The 24,507-nt window shown below is 40.2% G+C and overlaps 2 protein-coding genes across 3 annotated transcripts in view; one reads left to right on the forward strand and one right to left on the reverse strand.

Annotated features, from left to right (window-relative positions):
* The window catches only part of Igfbp7 (insulin like growth factor binding protein 7), a 70,376-nt gene extending 62,351 nt beyond the window's left edge, over positions 1–8,025 (forward strand). The window contains exons 3-5 of the mRNA XM_070013219.1: positions 4,087–4,203; positions 5,695–5,821; positions 7,677–8,025. Coding sequence (XP_069869320.1) covers positions 4,087–4,203; positions 5,695–5,821; positions 7,677–7,696 — 264 coding nt within the window. The 3' untranslated portion in view covers positions 7,697–8,025. The remainder of the gene's footprint in view (positions 1–4,086; positions 4,204–5,694; positions 5,822–7,676) is intronic.
* A 77-nt stretch (positions 8,026–8,102) lies between these two features.
* Polr2b (RNA polymerase II subunit B) overlaps positions 8,103–24,507 on the reverse strand; it is a 39,546-nt gene continuing 23,141 nt past the window's right edge. Inside the window, exons 14-25 of one of the 2 annotated variants that reach the window (XM_070013218.1) lie at positions 23,490–23,644; positions 22,067–22,265; positions 21,117–21,285; positions 16,989–17,085; positions 15,622–15,716; positions 13,656–13,906; positions 13,486–13,575; positions 12,865–12,972; positions 12,016–12,129; positions 10,764–10,924; positions 8,591–8,786; positions 8,105–8,194 (exon numbers count right to left, since the gene is read on the reverse strand). In XM_070013218.1, coding sequence (XP_069869319.1) covers positions 8,105–8,194; positions 8,591–8,786; positions 10,764–10,924; positions 12,016–12,129; positions 12,865–12,972; positions 13,486–13,575; positions 13,656–13,906; positions 15,622–15,716; positions 16,989–17,085; positions 21,117–21,285; positions 22,067–22,265; positions 23,490–23,644 — 1,725 coding nt within the window. Of the gene's footprint in view, positions 8,787–10,763; positions 10,925–12,015; positions 12,130–12,864; positions 12,973–13,485; positions 13,576–13,655; positions 13,907–15,621; positions 15,717–16,988; positions 17,086–21,116; positions 21,286–22,066; positions 22,266–23,489; positions 23,645–24,507 lie in introns of both variants that reach the window. The other variant, XM_070013217.1, reaches the window with a different exon arrangement.

The following is a 24,507-nucleotide window of genomic DNA, read 5'->3' on the forward strand; positions in this document are numbered from 1 at the left end:
GAGCCACAGCTCCACTTCCAGCCTTTTCTTTTATGTGGTACCAAGGAATCAAACCCAGAGCTTCATGCTACCAAACAGGAAATTTAGTTTAAAAATACAAAAAGACTCTTTTTTTAAGCTTGTTTACTTCTTCAGCAAGCTCTACAATGATCTCTCGATTATCTTGTTGCAGTATTAAATGGCCAAAGAAGTGATTGATTCTCAAATTCCTGAAGGGGTTATGGGAAAAGAAGGAAAGAAGGCAAGAAGGGAGGGAGGAAAGACAGGAGGAGGGAAATAAGGCAACTCCAGCCTGCAGGGAAGCTAGATTCACAAGCACACAAATGTCATCAGGACTGGAACTCTTGATCTTTGCTCTCATTTTCCTATTCTTAAGAGAACTTTTGCTGCAGTGGACGATATTGCCAATGGCAATTATCACAGAAAAAGCCCAGAGCAAAAAAAGGGCTCTCTTCCAGATTCTGGCTTGTGGAAAAATCCTAGGAAGGTCTCTGGCCAGATCAGGTCACCTGACAACCTTCGGCGCCCCCATGTGGCCAAAGGGATGCAGCCACTGAGAAACTGCCTGGTTTGAGTAATGGGTAATACACACCACCTAGGGTCCTGGGTGGACAGAGATGACACCAGCTATATGGCTCTCCCTTATAGCTGAAATGTCCATTAAAGGGAATAATGAAATTTAGCCTCAGGAAATTATGTTTGAAAAAGAAACCGAGTAATAAGGGGCAGAAATGCAGTCCCTAAATGTATCGCTTCAGGCCTTTACTGAGCCAGCTGCTGAGCTGCTTGTTCATTTGGAGGCTGGTGGTTAGCCAGGAGGTAAAGAACTTTTCCAGGGAGTATCCATAAAAAGCTCTGCTGCTGCTCTACAGTTTCCTAGGGAGACAGACTCAGTGAGAAGCCCGGATGACCCCATGTCCTGGGCATGTAACTTTATTGGTAAATCTTGGCAGAAAATCACATCCTCAGTTCTTGCTCTGCCATACCAGCTGACACACACACAGGACTGTGTTCTGGGCCTCTTTTCCTTGGGGCTTCGTGAGGCAGGTCCTTTGAGAATACCATGATCAAGGGGGACAGGGTAGGGAAGACTAGGAGGATGAGGGAAAGAGGGACAGGAAAAGAGTTATGAGGAAGAACAGAATAAACAGAAGCAACAACCCAATCAGGATTCTCCACAAATTCTCCTGTACCTTCATACTGTCATTTGCCCCATATATGACCTACACCTTTAGTTCCCAAACTGCAACCCATGATCAGTGAGTCCCAGAATTAATGTAGGAATCAAAAGCAATCTTCTTATAGGAAAGAAAAAATAGAACCAATGTCTTGCTAGTATTACCTGTTAAGGAATAATTTCATAAAACCATGTCTCCCAGATCCCAAGGTAAGTTGTATTTCTTTATTCAGACCATGGCAAAACACTTGGGAAACGAATGGTCATTTGTTTCCTCTGCATCTCCTGTAAGTAGACTAAGCACACAGAAATATTTAAGGTAGGCGTGTTGTTTCAACGCTAATTTAAGCACAAAACTTTTTGGATAGAAATGCTAATAGGCCAGGCTTTCAGCACATGGCCCCCAACCCTTAAGCCCCCATCTCAGTAAGTAGAGGCAGGAGAATCTCAAGTTCCAGGCCACCTAGAACTATATGTAACAAGACCTTGTCTATAAACAAACCCCTGGAAGGCTGAAATGGATCCGTGGGTCTCTCCCTCTCTGATTCTCCTCTTAGTGGGAACCTTTACAGTAACAATGACTTAATACCAAGCCTTTTTTTTTAATCTTACAGATTTCTGAAATTTATTGGTATTTCCAACTCTTTGTATATTTGCAGAATTGTCCTAGAATTTTTTTTCCTCTGCCTGGATTTTTTATTCTAACTGAAAAGTATATATTTATCAATAAATTCTTCTTACCAAAGTAATGGAGTTGAGTTACATGAAAATTCTTGGCACTTGTTTTGCACATGTAATTTTTTTATAAGTAAATTTTGTGTGTGCTGGGCTTGACAAAGAGCCTGAACTGTCCCTTAGCTCTTTTGTGCAATGTTGGTACCAACCAACTTGAACCTAGCTCTACCTTGATTTTTTTTCTTTTTTTGGGTCTGGTCGTGGGGCCTGAACTCTGGGCCTAGGCACTGTCCTTAGCTCTTCAGCTCAAGGCTAGCGCTCTACCACTTGAGCCACAGCGCCACTTCCGACTTTTTGCTTATGTGGTGCTAAGGAATCGAACCCAGGGCCTCAGGCATGCAAGGCAAGTGCTCTACCACTGAGCCACCTTCCCAGCCCCTAACTTTATTTTTTTGCTAACTGGGGATAGTTTCATGGACTTTCCTGACTGGGCAAGCTTCAAACCAAGATCTTCAGATCTCAGCTTCCTGAGTAGCTAGGATTATTAGTTGTGAACTACCAGTAACCAGCAAATAACTAGCAAAAGAAATTCTCTGTGATAGCAGATCAGGTTCATTAGCATGTGCCCCGAGCTTTGAACAAGTCAAGACAAAAGCCCTACCATGAGCCACATCCCTTGCCTTTTTTTTTTTTTGGAAACAGGATGTGTTACAGGCTGGCCTCCAACTGTGTTTAGGGCCCAGGCTAGCTTCAAACACACGATCTTTTGTCTCAGCATCTCAAATGCTGAGATTATAAACAGGAACTACTATGCTGAGTCACAATTCTTTTACTATCTGATTTGCTTTCGTACTTGCTAAGATTCAGATTTTCTGTGCTGTAATGTTTTATTTTTCTGCTTTGATAATATTTAAAGCCCTTACAGAATTCTGGGGTTTAGTAAAGGCAAGAGAACTACTCAAATTTAGCCAGTGAATCAAATACTTGTCCCAAAATACTAAATCCCATTTATAACTAGTTCAAAGCTGCACTATTATAAACCTCTTCTGTCAGCCACTTGGAGAACTGAAGGAAAAATACATCTATTCTTGTTTATCTTAGCATGTGTATAAAAAGACACTAAGTAAGCTAGTTTTCTCTCACTAATGATGGCAAAGTCAAGTAGAGAAAGTCAAGGAAAAAAAATGAACATTTGCTTTATTATAGAAGTAAATGAGATGAAACTACACTTTTGACATAGCACATCCTTCCAATTACAAAAGTAATACGCACCAGCCTGGTTATTGAAAGATGTCTAGTACACAGAAGGCACTATACAAAAGGAAATGTATGCATTACTTGACTCATGTAATTGTAATCCCTCTGTACATCACCTCTATAATAACAATACATTAATTTTTTAAAAAGATGTATAAAAAGTTTCATGCATCCTTAAAAAAAAAACCTTACTCATCATTGGCCTTTTAAATAGTTGTATTCTATAACTGAAATGCTAAAATGTGTGTGTACAACTTCCAAGAAAACTTGTCTTTTGTGTATTTCTGTGTATTCTCCAAAATTCACATAAGATAGTTTGACCTTTAAAATGAAGAGCATGGAAAATGAGGACTCATTATTGGCCTTAATCCAAGGGAAATGAACTTTTCCTTAATCCAGTCTCCTGAACCCAATCATGAAGTGTGCAGGGCTAGGCAAGAGAACAATGATATCAGCGCATGTGACAGATGGTATTGGCCTCAGGCCTTCAGGAAATCATTCCATGAATCCTTAGTCCAAAGGACCATGTAATAAAATCAGCTGTAGACAGTACCTCCTATTTTCCATTGATGAGGCTAATTTCCAGAAGCACCCCAAGATCCCACACATCAAAGCAGAACTGGTTAACTGTGGATCAAAAATGGCCTGACAGGCAAGGAAGACCCAGCACCAAGGGGAATTTCCAGGGAAATGAATGACCACAGCCAGTAGCAGGAAAGGATGGATCTGTGTACTCCTTCAAGCACACAGAAAAATGAATTCACGTAAAGAATGTTGTTTAGATGAAACTGGAGGAAATAAAGAGATCTGTGTTTGAGAAGTATTCAAGAAAAGCAAATGTGGGAGTAAATTATTAGGCTTAATCAGATTAGGCTTAATTATTAAGTCTGACATATACCTTTTGAAGTTTTAGGAATGCAGCCTTTTCAAAGTCATTTTACTGCCAAGAACTGCAATGTTTCCTCTTGTTTATGCAGGTAAAAAGGGGCAACTATGGTGTCCAGAGGACAGAACTCTTGCCTGGTGACCGGGACAACCTGGCCATTCAGACCCGAGGTGGCCCAGAAAAGCATGAAGTAACTGGCTGGGTGCTGGTGAGTACCTAGTGCTAGCAAGAAGTTCTTTCTAAGAGTTAAGGCACAAGCCGACCTGGCGAGGTGCCAGATGTTCTGCCAGCCTGGTGGCACTGGCTCCTGCCCATCCATGTAGAGCGGCCTGCAGGGGCCACTGTTCTTTTCAGGGAGGAACAATAAGAGTTGAAATTGACTGTATGTTTTAGAAACCAAGAGTTAACCTTTCTTTGAATTGTTGTGTTTCTGGGTCTCTATTAAGAAAATTTCAGCCTGCGCCAAGGAGACCTAGGTTTTCTCCTATTCCACCCTTTAATGTTTTCAGAGTGTCTGCTTTGACTCCGAGGTCTTTGATCCATTTGGAGTTGATTCTGATGCAGGGTGATATATAAGGATCCTGCAGCATCATTTACTATAGCTAAGATATGGAACCAACCCAGATGCCCCTCAGTAGATGAATGGATCAAGAAAATGTGTATATATACACAATGGAATTCTATGCCTCCATCAGAAAGAATGACATTGCCCCATTTGTTAGGAAATGGAAAGGCTTGGAAAAAATTATATTAAGTGAAGTAAGCCAAGCCCAAAGAAACATAGGTCCCATGGTTTCCCTTATTTGCAATATCTAGTATATGTCTGAGTCAAGCAGAAAAGGTCAGATAAGGTGATGTTAGGGAAATGAGCCCTAAGATATGTATTCAAATGTTTTTTTTCTTTCATGCAATTGTTTCTAACGCATTTATAAGATTATTTCTTTGTTGCTTTGTATGTCCCTCCCCTACAGTATAACCCATGCTTTCACTGTATTTGATGTCGGTATAATTTGTGGAGGGGAAGGGGAAAAACAAATTGTTTAAATAGGGATACAGGTGGACCCATTGCAACAATGAGATGTACAAGTCGTTATGTCGAAAACGAACTTGTAACTTTGGTGAGGGGTGGGGGTGGGGAGGATTGGGGGGGCGGGGGGGAGGATGGGAAGGGATGGGAAGGGGAAACAAAGGAGGCTACAATGCTCGGTAAGAAATGTGCTCATTATCTTGCCCATGTAATTATAACCTCTCTGTACAGTATTTTCACAATAAAAAAAAATTTAAAAAAAGAAACCAAGAGTTAATGAAGACTAATTTTTCCTGAGTTTTATGCAAAATTCTCAGAGAACGTAATGACCCAAGCACTAATTACTTTGTTATCTGACTTGACACTTGATTTCATGGATGTTACTTAGATCATATCTCTAGAAAGGCATCACTCAAACTTATATGATGCAACCCAAATTTGTTCGTAACATTTTCTAAGAGTATGAATTCTCTCAGACCAGATGTGGAAGCGACACAGGTTTCCAAGCACAGGACTTACACTACTCCCAGCAGTCTTTGCTACAGATTCTCTTACTGGTCACCTGGTCATTTTAGGGAACTTAGGAAATGATGATCATGCAAGCCAGTGGGAAGAGGGGAACTAGGGGAACTAGTTCCCACAGGGCATCTAGAGATCCTTTTTCTTTCACAGGTGTCACCTCTGAGTAAGGAAGACGCTGGAGAGTACGAGTGCCATGCATCTAATTCCCAAGGACAGGCTTCAGCATCAGCAAGAATTACAGTTGTTGATGCCTTACATGAAATACCAGTGAAAAAAGGTATGTAAATAAACCTCAGGCCTTTAAAATATCCAAAGTATCAATAGGAAGTGCATCAAGCATGCCAATCAAATGTAGATCCCATGGTTCCCTAAAGAATACTGGGATGATGGGATGGGAAGGTGGCTCAGTGGTAGAGCGCTTGCCTTGCAGGCATGAGGCCCTGAGTTCCATTCCTCAGCACCACATAAGCAAAAAAAAAAAAAAAAGCCAGAAGTGGTGCTGTGGCTCAAGTGGTGGAGCGCTAGCCTTGAGCTGAAGAGCTGAGGGACAGCGCCCAGGCCCAGAGTTCAGGCCCACAACCAACCCCCCCCCCCCCCCCGCAAAAAAAAGAATACTGGGATGTCTGAGGGAATGCCCACACTGTAACTTAGATGCTTTCTTCTTATCTTGGCCATGAGAAACAGAACTTGTTTCCCATACATTTTTTTGTCCATGTCCAACACTTTAGCCATGCCTCCGGTTCTAGCTTTTGCTGGTTAACTGGAAGTAAGTCTTGAGGATTTGTCTGCTTTGCTGGCCCCAAACCTTGATTCTCAAATCTCAGCCTCCTGACTAGCTAGGATTATAGGCCTGAGCTTCCTGCACCTGGCCCCATCACTACCTACATGGCCTTTTTTTTCATTTTGTTATGTTAAATTCCCCTTTAAAAGGAAATGACGGGGCTGTAAAGGTGGCTCAGTGGTAGAGCACTTGCCTTGCATGCTCGAGGCCCTGGGCTCGATTCCTCAGCACCACATAAAAAAAAAAAAAAAGCCGGAAGTGGCGCTGTGGTTCAAGTGGTAGAGTGCTAGCCTTGAGCTGAAGAGCTGAGGGACAGTGCCCAGGCCCAGAGTTCAGGCCCCACGACCGGACCCAAAAAAAAAAAAATAATAAAAAAAATAAAAGGAAATGACTGTGGGAGACTTTGCTCTTCATTATAGGCTTCTAAGAGAAAAAGATGGAGAAAGAGTATGTTGCCAAATTCCCAATTCTTCCTGCCACCACTTCCCTGCCAACAAGGGTCCTCCAAAGAACCCAGGCAGATAGTGTCACAGCACTTACCTAGTTCACCAGTGATCTTTGAACAGGCCTTCCCTTACCCCAAGTCAAAACAATATTCCACTTCACTGTGCCAATCACTGGGCTGTGGAAGGAAGGCAAGTATCAAAGAGTAAAGATTGCCTTACAGTCAAGGTGTGTAAAACAAGGCAATAACACAGAGCAGCAGCTAAGAATTAAGTCACATTTGAGTCCCAGCTTTGCAGCTAATTCTTCTGCCCTTTAAAGTATGAACAAGGGCTGAACCACAAAGTTCTTACTTTCCCTCCATGAATCCCAACTTAAGAGATCTGTGCAATGTCTGATCTAGTGTATAAAGTATACAAAATATCTATACTTTACTTCCAAAGTGTACATCTGAAACTGTACAGCTCAAACTCAACAAGGCACTGTAGTGTATCATGCATTTATTACTCACATGTCCTTTATTGCCATATTTTGTTTTGTCTTTCTTAACAGACAGGGTCTCTGGTATACACCTGTAATCCTAGCACTTTAGGAAGCCAAGGCAGAAGGATTCTAAGTTCAAGACCAGCCTGGACCAGATAAGAATACCCTGTGTGAAAAACAATGAGTTGGAAGAAACATGGGTTTTCTAAGTTGCCTCAGCTGGTCCCAAACTCCTAGGCTTAAAACATCCTTCTGCCTCAGCCCCGGAGTGCTGGCTGGGACTATAGACAAACCATTATATCCCATTATATCTTGCTCTATCTATTATCCCTATCTAACATGTTCAAACTGCCTGTCAAGTAGAAAGTTTACCATGTCCAAATATGTAACCAAATATTTTTTATCTTTTTCTCTTTTTAAACAGGTGAAGGTGCTGAGCTATAAGCCTGAAGAATATATTAGTCTACATAGCTAAAACTTAATCATAGATAGCCCATATTATTACCTAATTACAAGTTTCTTTTATGCCAATGCACTAATACTCTAGTAATAATACTCACAGGTTTTATATAAAGAAATACAAAGTAAAGATAACACAGGCGGGAAACATGGACCAGTGGTAGAACACCTGCCAGGAAGGACAAGGCCAAGAGTTCAAACCCAAGTACATCCAAAAACAATAAAAATAATACTAAAAGAGGACATCAAGACATCTACAAAAATTTATTACCTATTTACATGCATATCAATAAAACAAATGCTTTTAACTGCAATGCAGTAATTTTGTAATTTTTAAAGCATCCACGGAAACGAGACAGATTCCCAAATATCTTGTCTAGAGTCTTTGAAGAGTTAAACACTCATCATTCGAGGTGCAATACTCATAGACATAAGTTCCTGAAACAACAGTTTGCACGCGTAAGGCATTCGCACCAAAGAAATCTGAAAAGAGAAAACAAATCGTCAGCAGCAGAACTCTACTGAAGTGACCCACTTCATTCAGTACTACAGGGGAATGAGGGGCCTCAGTCAGTCCTGCTTTCTCCCAGTAGGCTGTGCTATTCGAGGGTAGGCCACACATAATGTATATGCCACCTCAATTGAAAAATTATAGTAAAGGATTAAGAAAAACTCATTTTTCAAAATTCCTTGTGGAAGACTTGATTATTTAAAGAAGATAGAAAACTTAGAGAAATTACCACACATAAAATAAGGAATCTTATAGAGGCACACTAGCATGCTTGTGAAAATACCGACCTGTTCCCACACACTAAACCTGCCTGCAGAACATACCAACATAGGCATGGCATAAACCCAAGTACTGCAGCGCACACATACCTGGGTTTTATTTCGGCAACCCCTGCACTCATACGTATGTGTCCTGGTGTTAGCAATTGCCATAATTCCACAAAGATTACACACATGAACCTGATAGGGATCGGAAGCCTCAAACAATCTTTCTCTTAAAAATTGGGCTGCTCCATGGGCAATCTGACAGTCACGTTCCATTTCTCCAAAGCGCAAGCCACCATCACTGGAAAGGAGAAAACAATAAGTATTTTGTACTTATCACTATATACACAGCATTGTAACCAACATTAAAGAATAAGAACTAGGCTGTAGATTTTATTCCTTAGCATTCCCTCTCCCTTCAGGGGAGGTAAGATCTACCAGCCATTTGAGGTGTACTAGACAGCAGACATATTAGATTTTCAAGTACTGTGTGTAATTTTCCTTATAAATACAATGTGGTATGGAGTAAAGACTCATCATGCTAACATTTAACTTTCTAGAATTCACCACTGTACTCAGAAGTGAGTAAAAAGTCAATCTAAATAAGGCAGCTTCTCAATAAATGATGTCCCAGGCAGTCAAGCCTGCAGTGATAAATGCACATCCAAGGCCAGAAGAATGACCGTAGGTCTCCCCATGACACCAGCGCAGTGCATTGAGATGGCCACACAAATGGGCTACGATACTTCCTTAACATCCTTAGCACAAATAATACATATAATAAAACCAGTGGGCTTATGATATTTCCAAATGTAACAAAACTTGTTATTCTGAAATTGGTTAAGTAAAAAAATATCAAGCATTTATCTAGACTTTATTATAGGCCCTATATTATATAAAGATACATTCTGAGCTGGGCACTGGTGGGGCTCATGCCTTTAATTCTAGATATTCAGGAGGTTGAAACCTGAGGACCACATTTCAAGCCCAGCCCAGGCAGGAAAGTTTGTGAGATTCTTATCTCCAATTAAATCACAGAAAAAGTGGCACTGTGGCTCAAGTGGTAGAGTATTAGCCTTGAGCAAAAGAAGCTCATGGACAGTGCCCAGGCTCTGAGTTCAAGCCCCAGGACTGGCAAAAAAAAAAGAGATAAAACAGTGGATTTTAACATGATATACAAGAAGGCAAAAAGGCTTAAGGGCCTGGCTTCACATTTTACATTACTACTTACTTTTAAGAAACGGCAATAGTCCTTTTAGTATAGCATCATAAAAAAAATAGCCACATTTACCTAAAAAAACAAAATACTCCCACCCTTTTTTACTGACAACTATGTCAGATTACATTTTTCCTCACATACTTAAATATAAAGCACATACTGAAGTAAAATGAGTGCAGAACTGGATAGAAGACTCTAGCTACCTTCAAGTAAACCAGTTCACTAAGGACATTTGCAAAAATGTAAACTTATTTCAGTCATCAGTAAATGATTTAGGAAATACACTTTTTATTAAATTTGATACTGATAATGTATATATTACTGTTTGTTTAAATAAATATTTAAACCTATCTTCATTTCTAATATAATAACTACCCATAAATATACTTCACAAGAATGAAACTGAAGTTCTGGGATCAAGAGATTTGAGAGCCAATTATTTACAGGCGTAAGTAATATCTACAGAAGAAATTATAGGGGCTGGGAAGGCGGCTCAGCGGTAGTGCTTGCCTTGCATGCATGAGGCCCTGGGTCCAATTCCTCAGTCCCACAGAAGCAGAAAAAGCCAGCAGTGGTGCTGTGGCTCATGCAGTAGAGTGCTCGCCTTGAGCTGAAGAGCTGAGGGACAGCGCCCAGGCCCAGAGTTCAAGCACCATGACTGACAAAAAAATATATATATACAGTGCTTGCTAAATAAGTGCTGCATAACCCTAGTTCACCTCTGATTATTTTTAAGCAAAGCTAGGTTATACAGCACTTGCTTAGCAAGCACAGACCATGGGCTTGATTCTCTACACAAAAATGTGTGTGAGTAAAATAACCAGGTACTAGTATGAGAGAGGAGATGGACACAGGAACAAGACTGAAACTACTGAAGTTGGGTGACAGGTATATTGACATTCATTTTACCACAACCCCTTTTCTTGAGGTGGCTCAAGTGGTAGAGCACTAGCCTTGAGCTGAAGAGCTGAGGGACAGTGCCCAGGCCCAGAGTTCAGGCCCCACTACCAACAAAAAAGGAAAAAAGAATAAATAACAGTGATAACACAGCTTGCTTACCGAGATCTACCTTCCATAGGCTGTCTATTCAGGATCTGAATAGGTCCCCTAGCACGAGAATGAATTTTGTCATCCACCATATGCTTCAAGCGCTGGTAGTAAGTTGGGCCAATAAAAATTTGTGAGGTGATTTTTCGACCAGTGAACCCATTGTAGAGGACCTGAAACAGACACAGATGTTGAAGCACAAAACTAAAACTATTAAACAAGTTCAAGGATATAAGTACATAAAGTACATATATTGGACAATTCCATTTATATAAAAAAAAAAATCAACAAAGTATCTTAGCAGTTAGCTTGGGTATGAGTTAGGTGAATGAGAGGGGGTTTCTAGGTATAAAGGGTCCTGGGTCATTTTTTTTTTAATGGATCATGGTATTTGACACACAGGTATGCTTACTTGGAAATTCATCAATCTATGCATTTATGATGTATGCACATATTTGAACCATAAGTTATACTTCATCAAAAGGTTTTAGTGTGTGTGTGACCATGCACGCATGTATGTGTGGGTGCATCAGTCCTAGGGCTTGAACTTTGTATGTGTGTGAGCGTGCACGCACCCACATACATGATAGTCCTAAAGCTTGAACTGAACGGGCCTGGGTGCTGTCCCTGAGCCTTTTTGCTCAAGGCTAGTGCTTACCACTTGAACCACAACTCCACTTCCAGCTTTTTGGTGATTAATTGGAGATGAGAGTCTCATGGGCTTTCCTGCCCAGGCTGGCTTCAAACCACCATCCTCAGATCACAGTAGCTAGGATTACAGGTGTGAGCCACTGGCACCCAGCTTCAGAGATTTTATTTTTAAAGAATAAAACCGGGTGGGGGGCAGGGGGAGGATGGGAAGAGATGGGAAGGGGAAACAAAGGAGGAGGCTACAATGCTTGATAAGAAATGTACTCATTATCTTGCCCATGTAATTGTAACCCCTCTGTACAGTATTTTTCACAATTAAAAAAAAAAAAAAAAGAATAAAACCATAGGCTGGGAAGGTAGCTTAGTGGTAGATGCTTGCCTAGCACGCATGTAGCCCTGGGTTCGATTCCTCAGTAGCACACACAGAAAAAACTGGAAGTGGCGCTGTGGCTCAAGGTAGAGTGTGAGCCTTGAGCAAAAGCTCAGGGACAGTGCCTAGGTCCTGAGTTCAAGCCCCACAACTGGCAAAAAAAATAAATAAATAAAGCCATACATTACAAAATAAAACTACATAAATAATAGAATACAACTAACAAAGTACCACTATATATACCTCATTTCCTCTGAGATGGTAGCCATAATCCGACAGGAGATTAGAAATCTTCTGGACATTAACAGCATCATTAAATGGAGTGGCATCACCAATTTCACCCTTGTTAGCTGATACCTTTGAAATAAAAATATTCTTTGAAATGCTGCTTCATTGTTTCCCTTTAGAAGTTATATATCAATTAAATGTAAATACAATAAAATCCATTCTATAAAGGGGAGGATTTAAAAATCTATGTATTGAAAAGTTGTGATATATGGAGACTCATTTTGTTAATATCATATAAAAAATATATATGTTTATAGCAAATTGATTTACCTAAAAAAACCAAAAACTCAAATATAAGCCTTCAAATATGAATTCACCCATGGAATCAGATACAAAGAGAGCAAAAGTCCCAAATACTTCTGATGGCCACAGGAAAATGACATTTTAATGATCTGCAATCAAGCTGTCTATGAGTTAGGTTATGGCCATTCTACCTTAACAAGATACTTAAAAATAGAAAACCTCCACTGAAAGGCACATGCACAGCTATAATAAAGCTATAAAATTACTAAGGTCACCTTGAACCAATTACCTTTCATCTATAGAAGGAAACCAGTTACTAAGATAATGACACATGTAGCAAATGCTGGAAGTAATATATCTTACAAAAGTTCTGCCATAACTTTGCAAATTTAATTTAAAAGATAAATAAAAAGACTCATAACCAACTTGAAAGCAGGAAAATAAGAATTATATTAACATAGTAACCCGGGGCTCAAATATAAGAGAAATCATCTACTATTGTTTTGGATGAAACATCAATTTGGAGTACATAGATTTTTTTTTTTTAAGCCAATCTTTTACCTTTCCTTGAAGACATTCAATCAAGTGACCAATAGTCATTCGAGAGGGGATGGCATGGGGATTTATGATGATGTCAGGAGTGATACCTTCACAGGTAAAAGGCATGTCCTGTTAAGAAAAAATTAAGAAACTTAGGAGAACCTGACTTATGTAAGCATAAGCCCTCTGTATATCACCTTTATAATAACAATTTTTTAGTATTTTTAGAGATGCTAAAACCTCTTTTAGAACTGACATTGCCTATAAATAAATTTGTCACAAATTCTTGTCCACATAGTGCTTATTCAACACTAACGTTAGAGAAATAATGAAGTAACAGCAAATTCTGAATAAAATGTTCAACAAGTCAAATGTTAGGGGCTCACACCTATAATCCTATCTACACAGGAGGATCGCAGTTAGGCAGCTTGGGCAGGAAAGTCCATGAGACTCTTATCTCCAATAAACTACTCAGAAAAGGCCAGGCACTGTGGCTCAAGTTGTGGAGCACTAGCCTTGAGCACAAAGAGACTTAGGGACAGCACCCAGACTCAGTTCAAGCTTCAGGACTGGCAAAAAAAAAAAAAAAAAAAAATTCAACAAAACACGGGGTTAGGAGTGAGGAAGACCAAAGACACCCACCTCTTGTCTATATTGAATACCACAAGTACCCTTCTGGCCGTGACGACTAGCAAATTTGTCTCCAATCTGTGGGATTCTAACAGAGCGCACCTAAATTCATATAAAAATAAATTAGGTGAAAGAAGCCACTTCATTTTTAAAGTCTGCTACATGGCACAAGCTATACTCACCCTTATTTTGCAAAACTTGTATCCTTCTTGGTTCAGAGTTACCATCACCTGGTCCACAATGCCTGTCTCACTGGTTCGAAGGAAAGTGCTACAGTCTCTCTTGGTATAGCGCCTGTTGGTGCTCTCCAGCTCATCTTCATTTTCAGGCAAGGTAACTGTTTTGCCGATAATAACATCATCTCCTGACACACGGACCCCTGGAGCGATCAGCCCATCATCATCCAGCTTGTCATAAATGGCATGCCTCATACCTGTAAGGAAACAGACATGGGATTTTCTGAAATACAATTATCACACAGTTAAGTATTTTAGAATGCCAGTAATCCCTAACGAAGTTTAAAAGCCACAGACATGAATCAATTCCAAGTCAGTAGAAAGCTTCCACAGTCTGTCCTTAGTCCAAATACTAACAAACTATTCTGTTCCCTGTGATACCACTATATATAGAAGGGGAGAAAAAAAAAAACCTACAAAGAAAAGAACACAGGACTGAGTAGTGGAAAAAGAGACATCAGCACACTTTAGATGAGTGTATTTCCATCTCATTATTACATAAGAAAGAGTATCTGTGTCCTCATACATCCTTCCTCAGAAACCACAATTTCATCTTATACCGTCTTTTGTTTTGCTTTTATGTGTGTGCTTATATGTCAATCCTGAGCTTGAACTCAAGCTCTCACTCGGCTTTTTTTGCTCAAGCATGATGCTCTATCACTTGAACCACACCACCACTTCTATTTTTGCTAGGTAATTGGAGCTAAGAATTCTCAGAGTGGGCCGGGCACCGATGGCTCTCACCTGTAATCTTAGCTATTCAGGAAGCTGATATCTGAAGATTGTGGTTCAAAGCCAGCCCAGGCTAGAAAGTCCATGAACCTATTATCTCCAATTAACCAGCAGAAAACCAGAAGTAGTGCTGTGGCTCAAGTGGTAGAGTACTAGCCTTGAGCTGAAGAGCTGAGGAACAGCACCCAGGCCCAGAGTTCAAGTCCCACAACCATCAAAATAATAATTCCCAGATTGGTATGCCCAGGGTAGGTTTGAACCAGGATCCTCAGATCTAAGCCTCCTGAAAAGCTTGGATTAGAAGTGTGAGCCACTGGCACCCAGCTTAATCTTGTGGGACTGTAACTCTACTGGACATCAATTCTACAAAGAGCCACCCAACAGAAACAGAATAATTGGAAGCTATGTGAACAACACACATTCTACCTGATATTCATGTAATGCTATCAGGAATCAAAACCAGGTCAAGCACCAGGGATGGCTCACACTTGTAATCCTAGCTACTCAGAAGGCTGAGATCGATCTAAGGATTAAGGTTAGAAGCCAGTCAGGGCAGAAAAGTCTGTAAGACTGTTCTCTCCAATAAACTACCAAAAGAGCCGGAAGTGGAGCTATGGCTCAAGAGGTAGTGTGCTAGCCTTGTGTACAAAAGCTCATGGACAATGCCCAAGCACTGAGTTCAAGCCTCAGGAACACACACATACAGTAAGCATCCTATCCTTCAGAAGTACTTCTTAAATGCCTACAAAAATAACTAATAAGTTTGAATTTTCTTGAAAATATAAGAAATGCTAGAAAGTCCCTCATCATTTGTTTGTTTAGTACTAGAAGGGTTTCAATGCAGAGGCTTGCATTTGCTAAGCAAGCACTCAACTTGAGCTACATCCCCAGACCTCATTATTTTTCGGCTTTTTACAACTATTGAAGCTGAACAAATCTTATGATCCCTGAAGTCTGTGCACGTATAAACACAGCATGGGTGAAGCGGATCTCCTCAGTGCAAGCCCAGCCAGGAAGAAAGGTCCCAATCAAGTATACTCCTGGAAGGAATACCTTTTCCTACATAGAAGCTCTAGAAGAATTATAGGAAAATTTTCTCCTTCATTACAAAAATAGGGGCAAAATTACTTAAGAAAGCCACAGGAACTAATTCTGAGTTTTAAATGACAATGTCACTTACCTTGGCATGTTTCACGTGTAGGCTTCTCAAAAACTTCTTCTTGATCAAATCCTTTTTTAGACTCTTGTTCTTTATATGAGCGGTAGAAAACAGACCTAAAAAGATATGGTTTTAAAGGTTTCACTTCTGGGTTTTTTATTTTAGGTGATACTTGGATCTACAACTCAGAGCCCCACACTTGCTAAAGCAGGTGCCACCATGTCCCGAACTCTTTTTGCTTTCAAATAGGATCCTATTAGAATCTTGCATTTATGCCCAGGCAAGCCTGGACTGCAATCTTCCCATTTACACTTCCTAAATACCTGGGATGACAGAAATGTAGCACTATGCCCAGCTTTTTATTAATTGAGATGGGGTCTTTTGCCGGGGTTTGCCTCAAACTACAATCTTCCTGATCTCCTCTCCTGAGTAGCTAGGACCTGGTGACCTTTTTTTAAAGAGCTTGAAAAAAAAAAAAAGAATTAGAATATACCAACAATATTTTACTTAGTTGATATTTGAGGTCCAATTTAAGCCATGAATCAGGTACAGGAAGCAACTAAATTAAATTAAATCTTAAATGGACTACCTATGCAGCATTTGCCGCATAAGCTTCAGCACCTGCAATGATAATGAGCCTTGAAAGGACCCAGGATAACTTAAGTTCAGCCTCCTACCTGATACAAGAATCCTTCCTTCTATAACCCTCAGAACCAGCCCAGGATCTATTCAAATCTTTCCCGCCCAAAATCAGAATCAAATTCCTCTCCTCTAAATTAAAACAACCTGCATATGCCACAGATTTAGACTAATCTTGCTGTCAATAAAATGAGAAAAAAAGTGGAAGGAAAACAGAACATAATATTAGCAATAGTTATTTGTGAGTTCTAAGATTCTGTGTTTATTTTTATTCCTTTGGATGTTTCTATATTATTTAAATGCAAATGTGTATTAGGTCACAAAAGAAAAGACTCACAGCTGGGAGCTGGTGGCTCACACCTGTAATGCTAGCTACTCAGAAGGCTGAGATCTGAGGATCCTGGTTCAAAGGCAGGCCTTGAGACTTATCTTCAATAAACCACTCAAAAAACTAGAAGTGGCACTGTGGCTCAAGTGGTAGAGTGCTAGCCTTGAGCTAAAGAGCTGAGGGCAGTGCCCAGACCCAGAGTTCAAGCCCCATGACCGGGGGGGGGGGGAAGAAAAGAAAAGAAAAAGACTCACAATATTAGAATCTGAAAATTTAGAGAGATAAAACAGTGTCTTTAACTGTCTATCAACCAGGCCTTCTGTCTTCTGGTGCAGGGCATATTCAAACCTATTCTTAAAGAACTTTTTTTAAATTACTTTTCCACTCTAATCACATTATGACAAATTGTGTAAAAGTGGACCTGAAAAAGCCTCGGTCTACGGCTGAGCGATTCATGATAACAGAGTCTTCTTGATTATATCCAGTGTATGATGCAATGGCCACAATTGAGTTGATTCCTGCAGAAAATTCAAGAGAACACAAAAAGCGTCATCACAGAAATAAAGAAAACCTGACCTTCCTTTTAAATCCATTTAGTTCAATCTTATTTGTCAGAAATGTTTGGATGTCTTTATCTGCAATCTACAAAATAGCTGCTCTGCTGACTAAATGTTTCACACAAGCAAATCCTAAAATTGTCATTCTCAATCATTCATTCTTACTAGTAAAAATCATTAACAAGTCAGCTCATATTTGAGTGCCTTCTGAACCAAGTTTCATTGTACTCACCAAATTCTGTGCCTTTTTCTCTTGTATCAGGAGTTAATTAGTCTATAATCTCCAGTTAATAATCAACAGATTCAAACCCTAGCCTCCTATCTTCTCCTTTCCAGTTAGTTTTATAACTGGTACTACCCTGTTCCTCTCTTGCCAGGACATTTAAAAAAAAAAAAGCATATTCTTTCCTACTACCATGTTAACTCTTAATGGTTGCTCTACTTTTGCTGAGACCATAAAGAAAGTAGTAGCAACTAGAGACAGCAGCACAGGCCTATAATACTAGCATTCAAGGCTATGGCAATATGACAAGTTCAAGACCAGAGTGAAATACATAGGAAAGATTAAATAGTAAGTAAAATCGGGAAAGAGTAAAGGAATGGGTGACATTGTCCAAAAAGAAATGTACTCTTTACCTGACCTATGTAACTTTAACCCCTCTGTACATCACCTTTATAATACACTTTTTTTTTTGGGGGGGGGGGCTTTTGAGGGGCTTGAACTCCGGGCCTGGGAGCTATCCCTCAGCTTTCAGCTCTTCAGCTCAAGGCGAGTGCTCTACCACTTGAGCCACAGCGCCACTTCCAGTTTTCTCGTGGTTTATTGGAAATAGTCTCACGACAGGGCTGGGAAGGTAGCTCCTTGCCTTGCATGCATGAGGCCCTGGGTTCGATTCCTCAGCACCACATAAGCAGAAAAAAAAGACTGAAAGTGGCGCTGTGGCTCAAGTGGTAGAGCACTCACCTTGAGCTGAAGAGCTGAGGAACAGCATTCAGGCCCCATGACCGGACCAAAAAAAAAGAGTCTCACGACCTTTCCTGCCAGGGCTGGCTTTGAATCATGATCTTCAGATCTCAGCCTCCTGAGTAGCTAGGATTACAGGCATGAGCCACCAGCGCCCAGCTACAATACAATTTAAAAAATTTTTAGTTTTAAAAAAAGGGGATCTGGGAATGTGGCTTAGTAGTACAGTGCTTGCCTAGCATGCATGAAGCTATGAAGGGTTCAATTCATTCCTCAGTACCACATAAACAGAAAAAGCCAAAAGTGGTGTTGTGGCTCAAAGTGGTAAAGTGCTAGCCTTGAGTGAAAAAGAGCTCAGGGATAGCACCCAGACTCTGAGTTTAAGCCCCATGATCCCCTCCCCCCATCCCTCACCCCCACCTCCACCCCCCCCCAAAAAAACCTGATCATGCTGGGCACCAGTGACTCACACTTGTAATCCCAGCTACTCAGGAGGCTGAGATCTGAGGACTGCAGTTCAAAGCCAGCCTGGGCAAAGTCTGTGAGACTCTTACCTCCAATTTACCACCAGAAAACTAGAAGTAGTGCTGTAGCTCAAGTGTGAGATTGCTCACCTTTAGCTGAAGAGCTCAGGGATAGTGTCCAGGCTCAGAGTTCAAGCCCCACGATCGACAAAAACAAACAAAAACCTGGTGCTAGTGGTTCATGCCTGTAATCCAAACTACTCAGGGAGCTGAGATCTACCTAAGGAACCTGGTTCAAAGCCAGCACAGGAAGATAAATTAAAAAAACTCTTGTTTCAACTTAACCACCAAAAACTCAGAGGTGAATCTGTGGCTCCAGTGGTAGAATACTATCCATGACTGAAAAAACTAAGGATAGCGCCCAGACTCTGAGCTTAAGCCCATTACCAGGATATAAAAATTAGAAAAAGAACATTTTCCTTCAAATCCAGCCCTGCACTATCTTTCTTTTCTTTTCTAGTCATACGACACTGCAATACCTAACACAATACTCAAGCACATACTGAAGACAACCTAAAGATTTTGATTTATTAGACAAGAGTAACCCCCTATGGAAGAATTTAAGAATAATTTTAACATACAAGGATGTGCTACCAAAATATAAGACCCTTTTCTAGTTAACAATTCAGAACTACTAAAGACAATGAGTACTGATCACATTCAAAGCAAAAATTCCATTAATGCCAAAAGACAATTGTAGTTCAAAGAAACAGTCTCCCTAAATAGTCAACACTCACTTTCTTCAGCCCTCCTGTGTCATTTTCCTACTGGCCAGACTCCCTGAGCATCTCCTGTACATGCTCTGTTCCTCTCATCAACTACTCAAGACTTCTCTCCTGATGTCTCTCTTGGTGCCTCTACCCTTTTTCTAATTCTGACTTCTCTCTAAGCATGCCAGTGATATATTAACTTCACTTTTAGATTTCACCTTTCACATTTGCAGTTTGCCACTTCTTAGTTTTCTAATAAGCGACTTAACATCAACATATAAAGTTGTAAGCCGGGCACTGGTGGCTCACGCCTATAATCCTAGCTCCTCAGGAATCTGTTAAAGCCAGTCTGGGCAAGAAACTCTGTAAGACTCATCTCCAATAAACCACTAGAAAACCGGAAGTGGCGCTTTGGTTCAAGCAGTAGAGCATTCACCTTGAGCTAAAGAGTGCAGGGACAGTGCCCAAGCCCAGAGTTCAAGCCTCAGGGCCGACCAAAAACAAAAAACAAAAAAACAAAACATATGAAGTTGTTTTACTTCTCAAAACTTCTTCCTCCTTCTAACATGATCTTCGTATTTCTCTCTTCTCCCTTCCCAGCCCCCAGTAGTGCTAAGACCAAGGCCCCTTACCGCTACATGTATTAATCATATCTCTCTTCAATTGCCCAAGCCAAAAACATCATCAATAGTTCAACTCAACTCCACTCTTTACATCCCACATTCAGCTAATCATCCAGTCCTATATCAAGCATACTTAAACGATGACTCACACATCATTCCTTTCTTTTTTCCTTTTTTTAAAGGTTTTTCCTTTTTCACACAGGCTCCTATCTCATAGGCCAGGCAGGCTTTTGAACTTGCCATCCTCCTACTTGTCTCTCAAGTCCTGGTCTTATAGGTAGTGCCACTAAACCCAGACTTTTAAAACTATTTTTATAAACCATCATTTCACCCTCAGACTATTGCAAACATTTCTAAAGTATTTCCTGCTAGTGCAGTAGTAATTCTAATCCATTCCTGATATCTACTGTCAAAATGACAGTTCTAACACAAATTTCTGCAAGACACCAGTGACTCACACTTGTAATCCTAACTACTCAGGAGGCTGAAAACTGAAGATCTCAGTTTGAAGCCAACCTGGGTAGAAAACCCCCAAGAATCTTATGTCCAAATAACCATCAGTAGAGCTATAGCTCAAGTGATAGTGTACCAGCCATTAGTAGAAAAAGCAAGAGCATGAAACCCTGAGTTCAAGCCCTAGTAGTGACACCAAAAACAAAACAAAAACAAAAACCAACAACTAATTATACTGCTACCCGGGATTGTCATTCTTAAAATAAAATTCTACCTGTTCAGGCTCTCTGCATACCACGAGACCAAGTTTTACTGCCACAAATTAACCCTCAGGCTACACTATACTGATATCACCACTAACTATACTGCAACTCTAGACTTCATGAATTAGGTGCTTTGCTCAAAATGTCTCCCAAATTCAAACAAATGCTTCAGCTGTATAAAATGTCCAGTGTAAAATATCCCCTCTTCCATCCAAGTGGGTCTCCACTTCTCATAGGAATCCATCATTTGTCACTCTCTGCTTCCAAAGGACTTTGTACCTCCACCATAACCCTTTTCACATACCCACATTTTTTATTATATTCTTATTTCCCAACACTTTATAAAATCTGTAAACACAGGCACTAAGTTATGTATATTTTTCAATCCTGCCAATATTCAGTGAACTGCTTTAAGTACAGCAAGGTATTAAAAACATTAAACAAACTGGACATACCTGCTGGCAATTCTCTAAATCGTAGGTATTCCATAGACCGGGTGGTCACAAGTGGCTTTTGAGGATAGTAGAGAACATGGGCCAGTGTATCCATACGAACATGGAAGTTGGTTATATAAACTCCCATGGCCTGTTTACCCATAGCAGACTGGTATGTGTTTCTTGGGGACTAATAGTAAAAAGTAAAAATAGAATCAATGAATTTTAGTATCTCTAAAGGGGAAAAACTAACTATAAGTCAGAAACATTGGTTTAAAAAAAGTCCCTGACTTTTTGAAAGGTAAGTACTAACCATTTGGAATCAACAATTATGGCTTGTAACAATGAAACACAATTTCAAGCATGACATACTGCCCATTCTGAAATTCATAATTTTCCTATTAAAAGTTTTTTCTCAACCCAGAACTGGTGGATCATGCCTATAAGCCTAGCTACTCAGGGGCTGAGATCTGAGAATCACGGTTCAAAGCCTGCTGGGACAGGAAAGTCTATGAGATTTTTTTTTGGGGGGGGAGGGGGGGTGTCCGGTCGTGGGGCCTGAACTCTGGGGCTTGGACGCTGTCCCTCAGCATTTCAGCTCAAGGCTAGCGCTCTACCACTTGAGCCACAGCGCCACTTCTGACTTTTTTCTTTTTGCTTATGTGGTGTTGAGGAATGGAACCCTGAACCACCTTCCCAGCCCCAAGTCTGTGAGATTTTTATCTCCAATTAACCACTCAAAAACTGGAGGTGGAGCTATGGCTCAAAGTGATAGAGCACTAGCCCTGAACAAAAAGAGAAAAAGAACTCATGAACAATGCCCCAGCCCTGAGTTAAAGCCCTACACCAACAAAAAAAAAAAAAAAAAAAAGAGGGGGAAAAAAAGGCTTTTCTCTTAAGATTGCATCCTAATTTCTAATTTTTATTACTTCCTCCAATTCTTTGCAAACCAGAGAAAAAGTGCTACCAACCTGGTTATGATCAGGAAAAGGAATAATAGATGCACAGACCCCAAGGATCATAGATGGATGAATCTCACAGTGGGTGTACGTAGAACAATAAGCCACTTCTTTCTCCTGAAGGTCATCTGGAGTCATTGCAAGCATCACTGTTTCTTCTTCTAAGGTATCGATATATTCTACCACCCCACTGGCCACAAGATCCTGCCAACTAAAAAGGGATTCACTCAATTCCCTCATTTCCTGAAATATTTTAACACAAAGTCTCCCACTAAGTAAAAATTATTCTTGTATTTGTACTGATAGAGTCCTAATACAGGTACATGATTATCACAGTGAAAAAGCTGCTGAATAGAACTATAAAGTATTATCTCATGATTAATAGTTTGTTTTACACTGTTTTAAAGATATTGCACTTGTGGAAGTAGGGGTAGGAGCAAATATTGAATATACAGAATAAGGTCTCATACATCATATACCCAATCACTAGTAGGATTACTTCAAAAGAAGAAAGTATTAATAGGGGACTCTTTCCTTAGTGCGCGTGCACACACACACACACACACACGTACACGTACACGTATACGTACATATAGTTTAAGTTTTTCTATAACAAAATATATATGGCTAAAGAATTTTTAAGGAAGTAATATATTTTTTATTAAACAATTTTTAAGGAAGTGGCACTGTGGCTCAGTGGCTCAAAGTGTGCAAGATTTGAGCAAAGAGCTCAGAGAACGTGCCTAGGCCTTGAGTTCAAGCCCCCAGCCGACAAAAAAAAAAAAAAAAAAAAAGATTTTTTTTTTTTAAGCCTGGTACTGGTAGCTCACTTCTGTAATCCTAGCTACTTAGGAGGCTGAGAGCTGAGGATCACAGTTCAAAGCAAGTCCAGGCCAGAAAGTCCATGAGATTCTTATCTCCAATTATTCATCAGAAAACCAGACACGGCCGTGTGGCTCAAAGTGGTAGAACAATACCCTTGAGTAGTAGAGTAGAGGGACAGTGCCCAGGACCTGAGTTCAAGCCTCATAACTAACAAAAAAAAGTGACTGTGTGACTATTAGTGGCAAAGGTCCTTGTACCACAATAAAAATATTCTGGAATTATGTAGAGCATGGTGATTCAGGCCTATAATCCTGGTCTTAGGAGATGGAGAACAGATCACAATTCAAGACCAGCTCAGGCAAAAGAGAGCTGTGTGTGTTAACACATGCCTTCATCCAATCAAAGCCTTTCTTCAGGTATGGCTCAAGTGGTAGAACACCTACCCATTAAGCATGAAGCTCTTAGTTCAAAAAGAAATGAAATAATGGGGATAGTTTCACAACCCTATGATTATTCTAAAACCCAAGGAATTATAAACATTTTGAAAATTTGTTAATTTTAGAATATAAGATTTTGAATGTACATTTTTTTCAATGTATTTTTTTTTTACCTGTAGTTGTTATATTCTCTCTCTTTCAACTGGTCAATGTGTCTTTTCTTCAAAAGTAGCTTCTGTTTTTCCACAATCAAAAGCGGTCTACAAATACGGCCTGCATCTGTATAGATTCGAATTTCTCTCTCGCGAATATCTCTGATCATAGACACCTATACATAAGAGACAAACAAGCTCATGAACTTTTAATTTCTCTATCATTACAGTTTAGATAAATATAAAACATTTGGCAAAGCCGGGCGCTGGTGGCTCACGCCTGTAATCCTAGCTACTCAGGAGGCTGAGATCTGAGGATCGTGGTTCAAAGCCAGCCCGGGCAGGAAAGACCGTGAGACTCCTATCTCCAATAAACCACCAGAAAACCAGAAGTGGCGCTGTAGCTCAAGTGGTAGAGTGCTCGCCTTGAGCTGAAGAGCTGAGGGACAGCGCCCAGGCCCAGAGTTCAAGCCCCACGACCGACAAAAAAAAAAAAAAAAACATTTGGCAAGGCACAGTGGCACATGCCTGTCATGCCATCACTTAGAGGAGTCCAAGGTGAAACAATCACTTAGATCAAGAGTTCAAAACCAGGGGAATGGGTATGTGGCTTAGTGGTAGAATGCTTGCCTAGCATGCATGAAGCCCTGGGTTCAATTTCTCAGTATCACAGAGGCCAGAGGTAGTACTGTAGAGGTGGTACACAGAGGTGGTACATAGAGTGCTAGCCTTGAGCAAAAGAAGCTCAGAGACAGTATAGCCCAGGCCTATAATACTATTACTAAAATTATTTTTTTAACTTTTTAAATTTTGAATTGTGTATTTACTTCATATCACATTTCTATTGGACCATGAGGAACTAGAAAATATACCATATTTTGGGAAAATTTATAGAAGTCACAAAGGATCCATCTGAATCAAGTATATAGTCTTCTTGTAAAGTAAATAAAGTGCCAATAAGTTGGCTCTTTCCCCATGAATCTTTAAAAAGTGAAATTACAGCCACGCGCCGGTGGCTCATGCCTGTAAGCCTAGCTAC

This window comes from Dipodomys merriami, unplaced genomic scaffold (genome assembly GCF_024711535.1).
Source record: "Dipodomys merriami isolate MVZ:Mamm:240054 unplaced genomic scaffold, mDipMer1.0.p SCAF_9, whole genome shotgun sequence".
Classification (NCBI taxonomy): Eukaryota; Metazoa; Chordata; class Mammalia; order Rodentia; family Heteromyidae; genus Dipodomys; species Dipodomys merriami.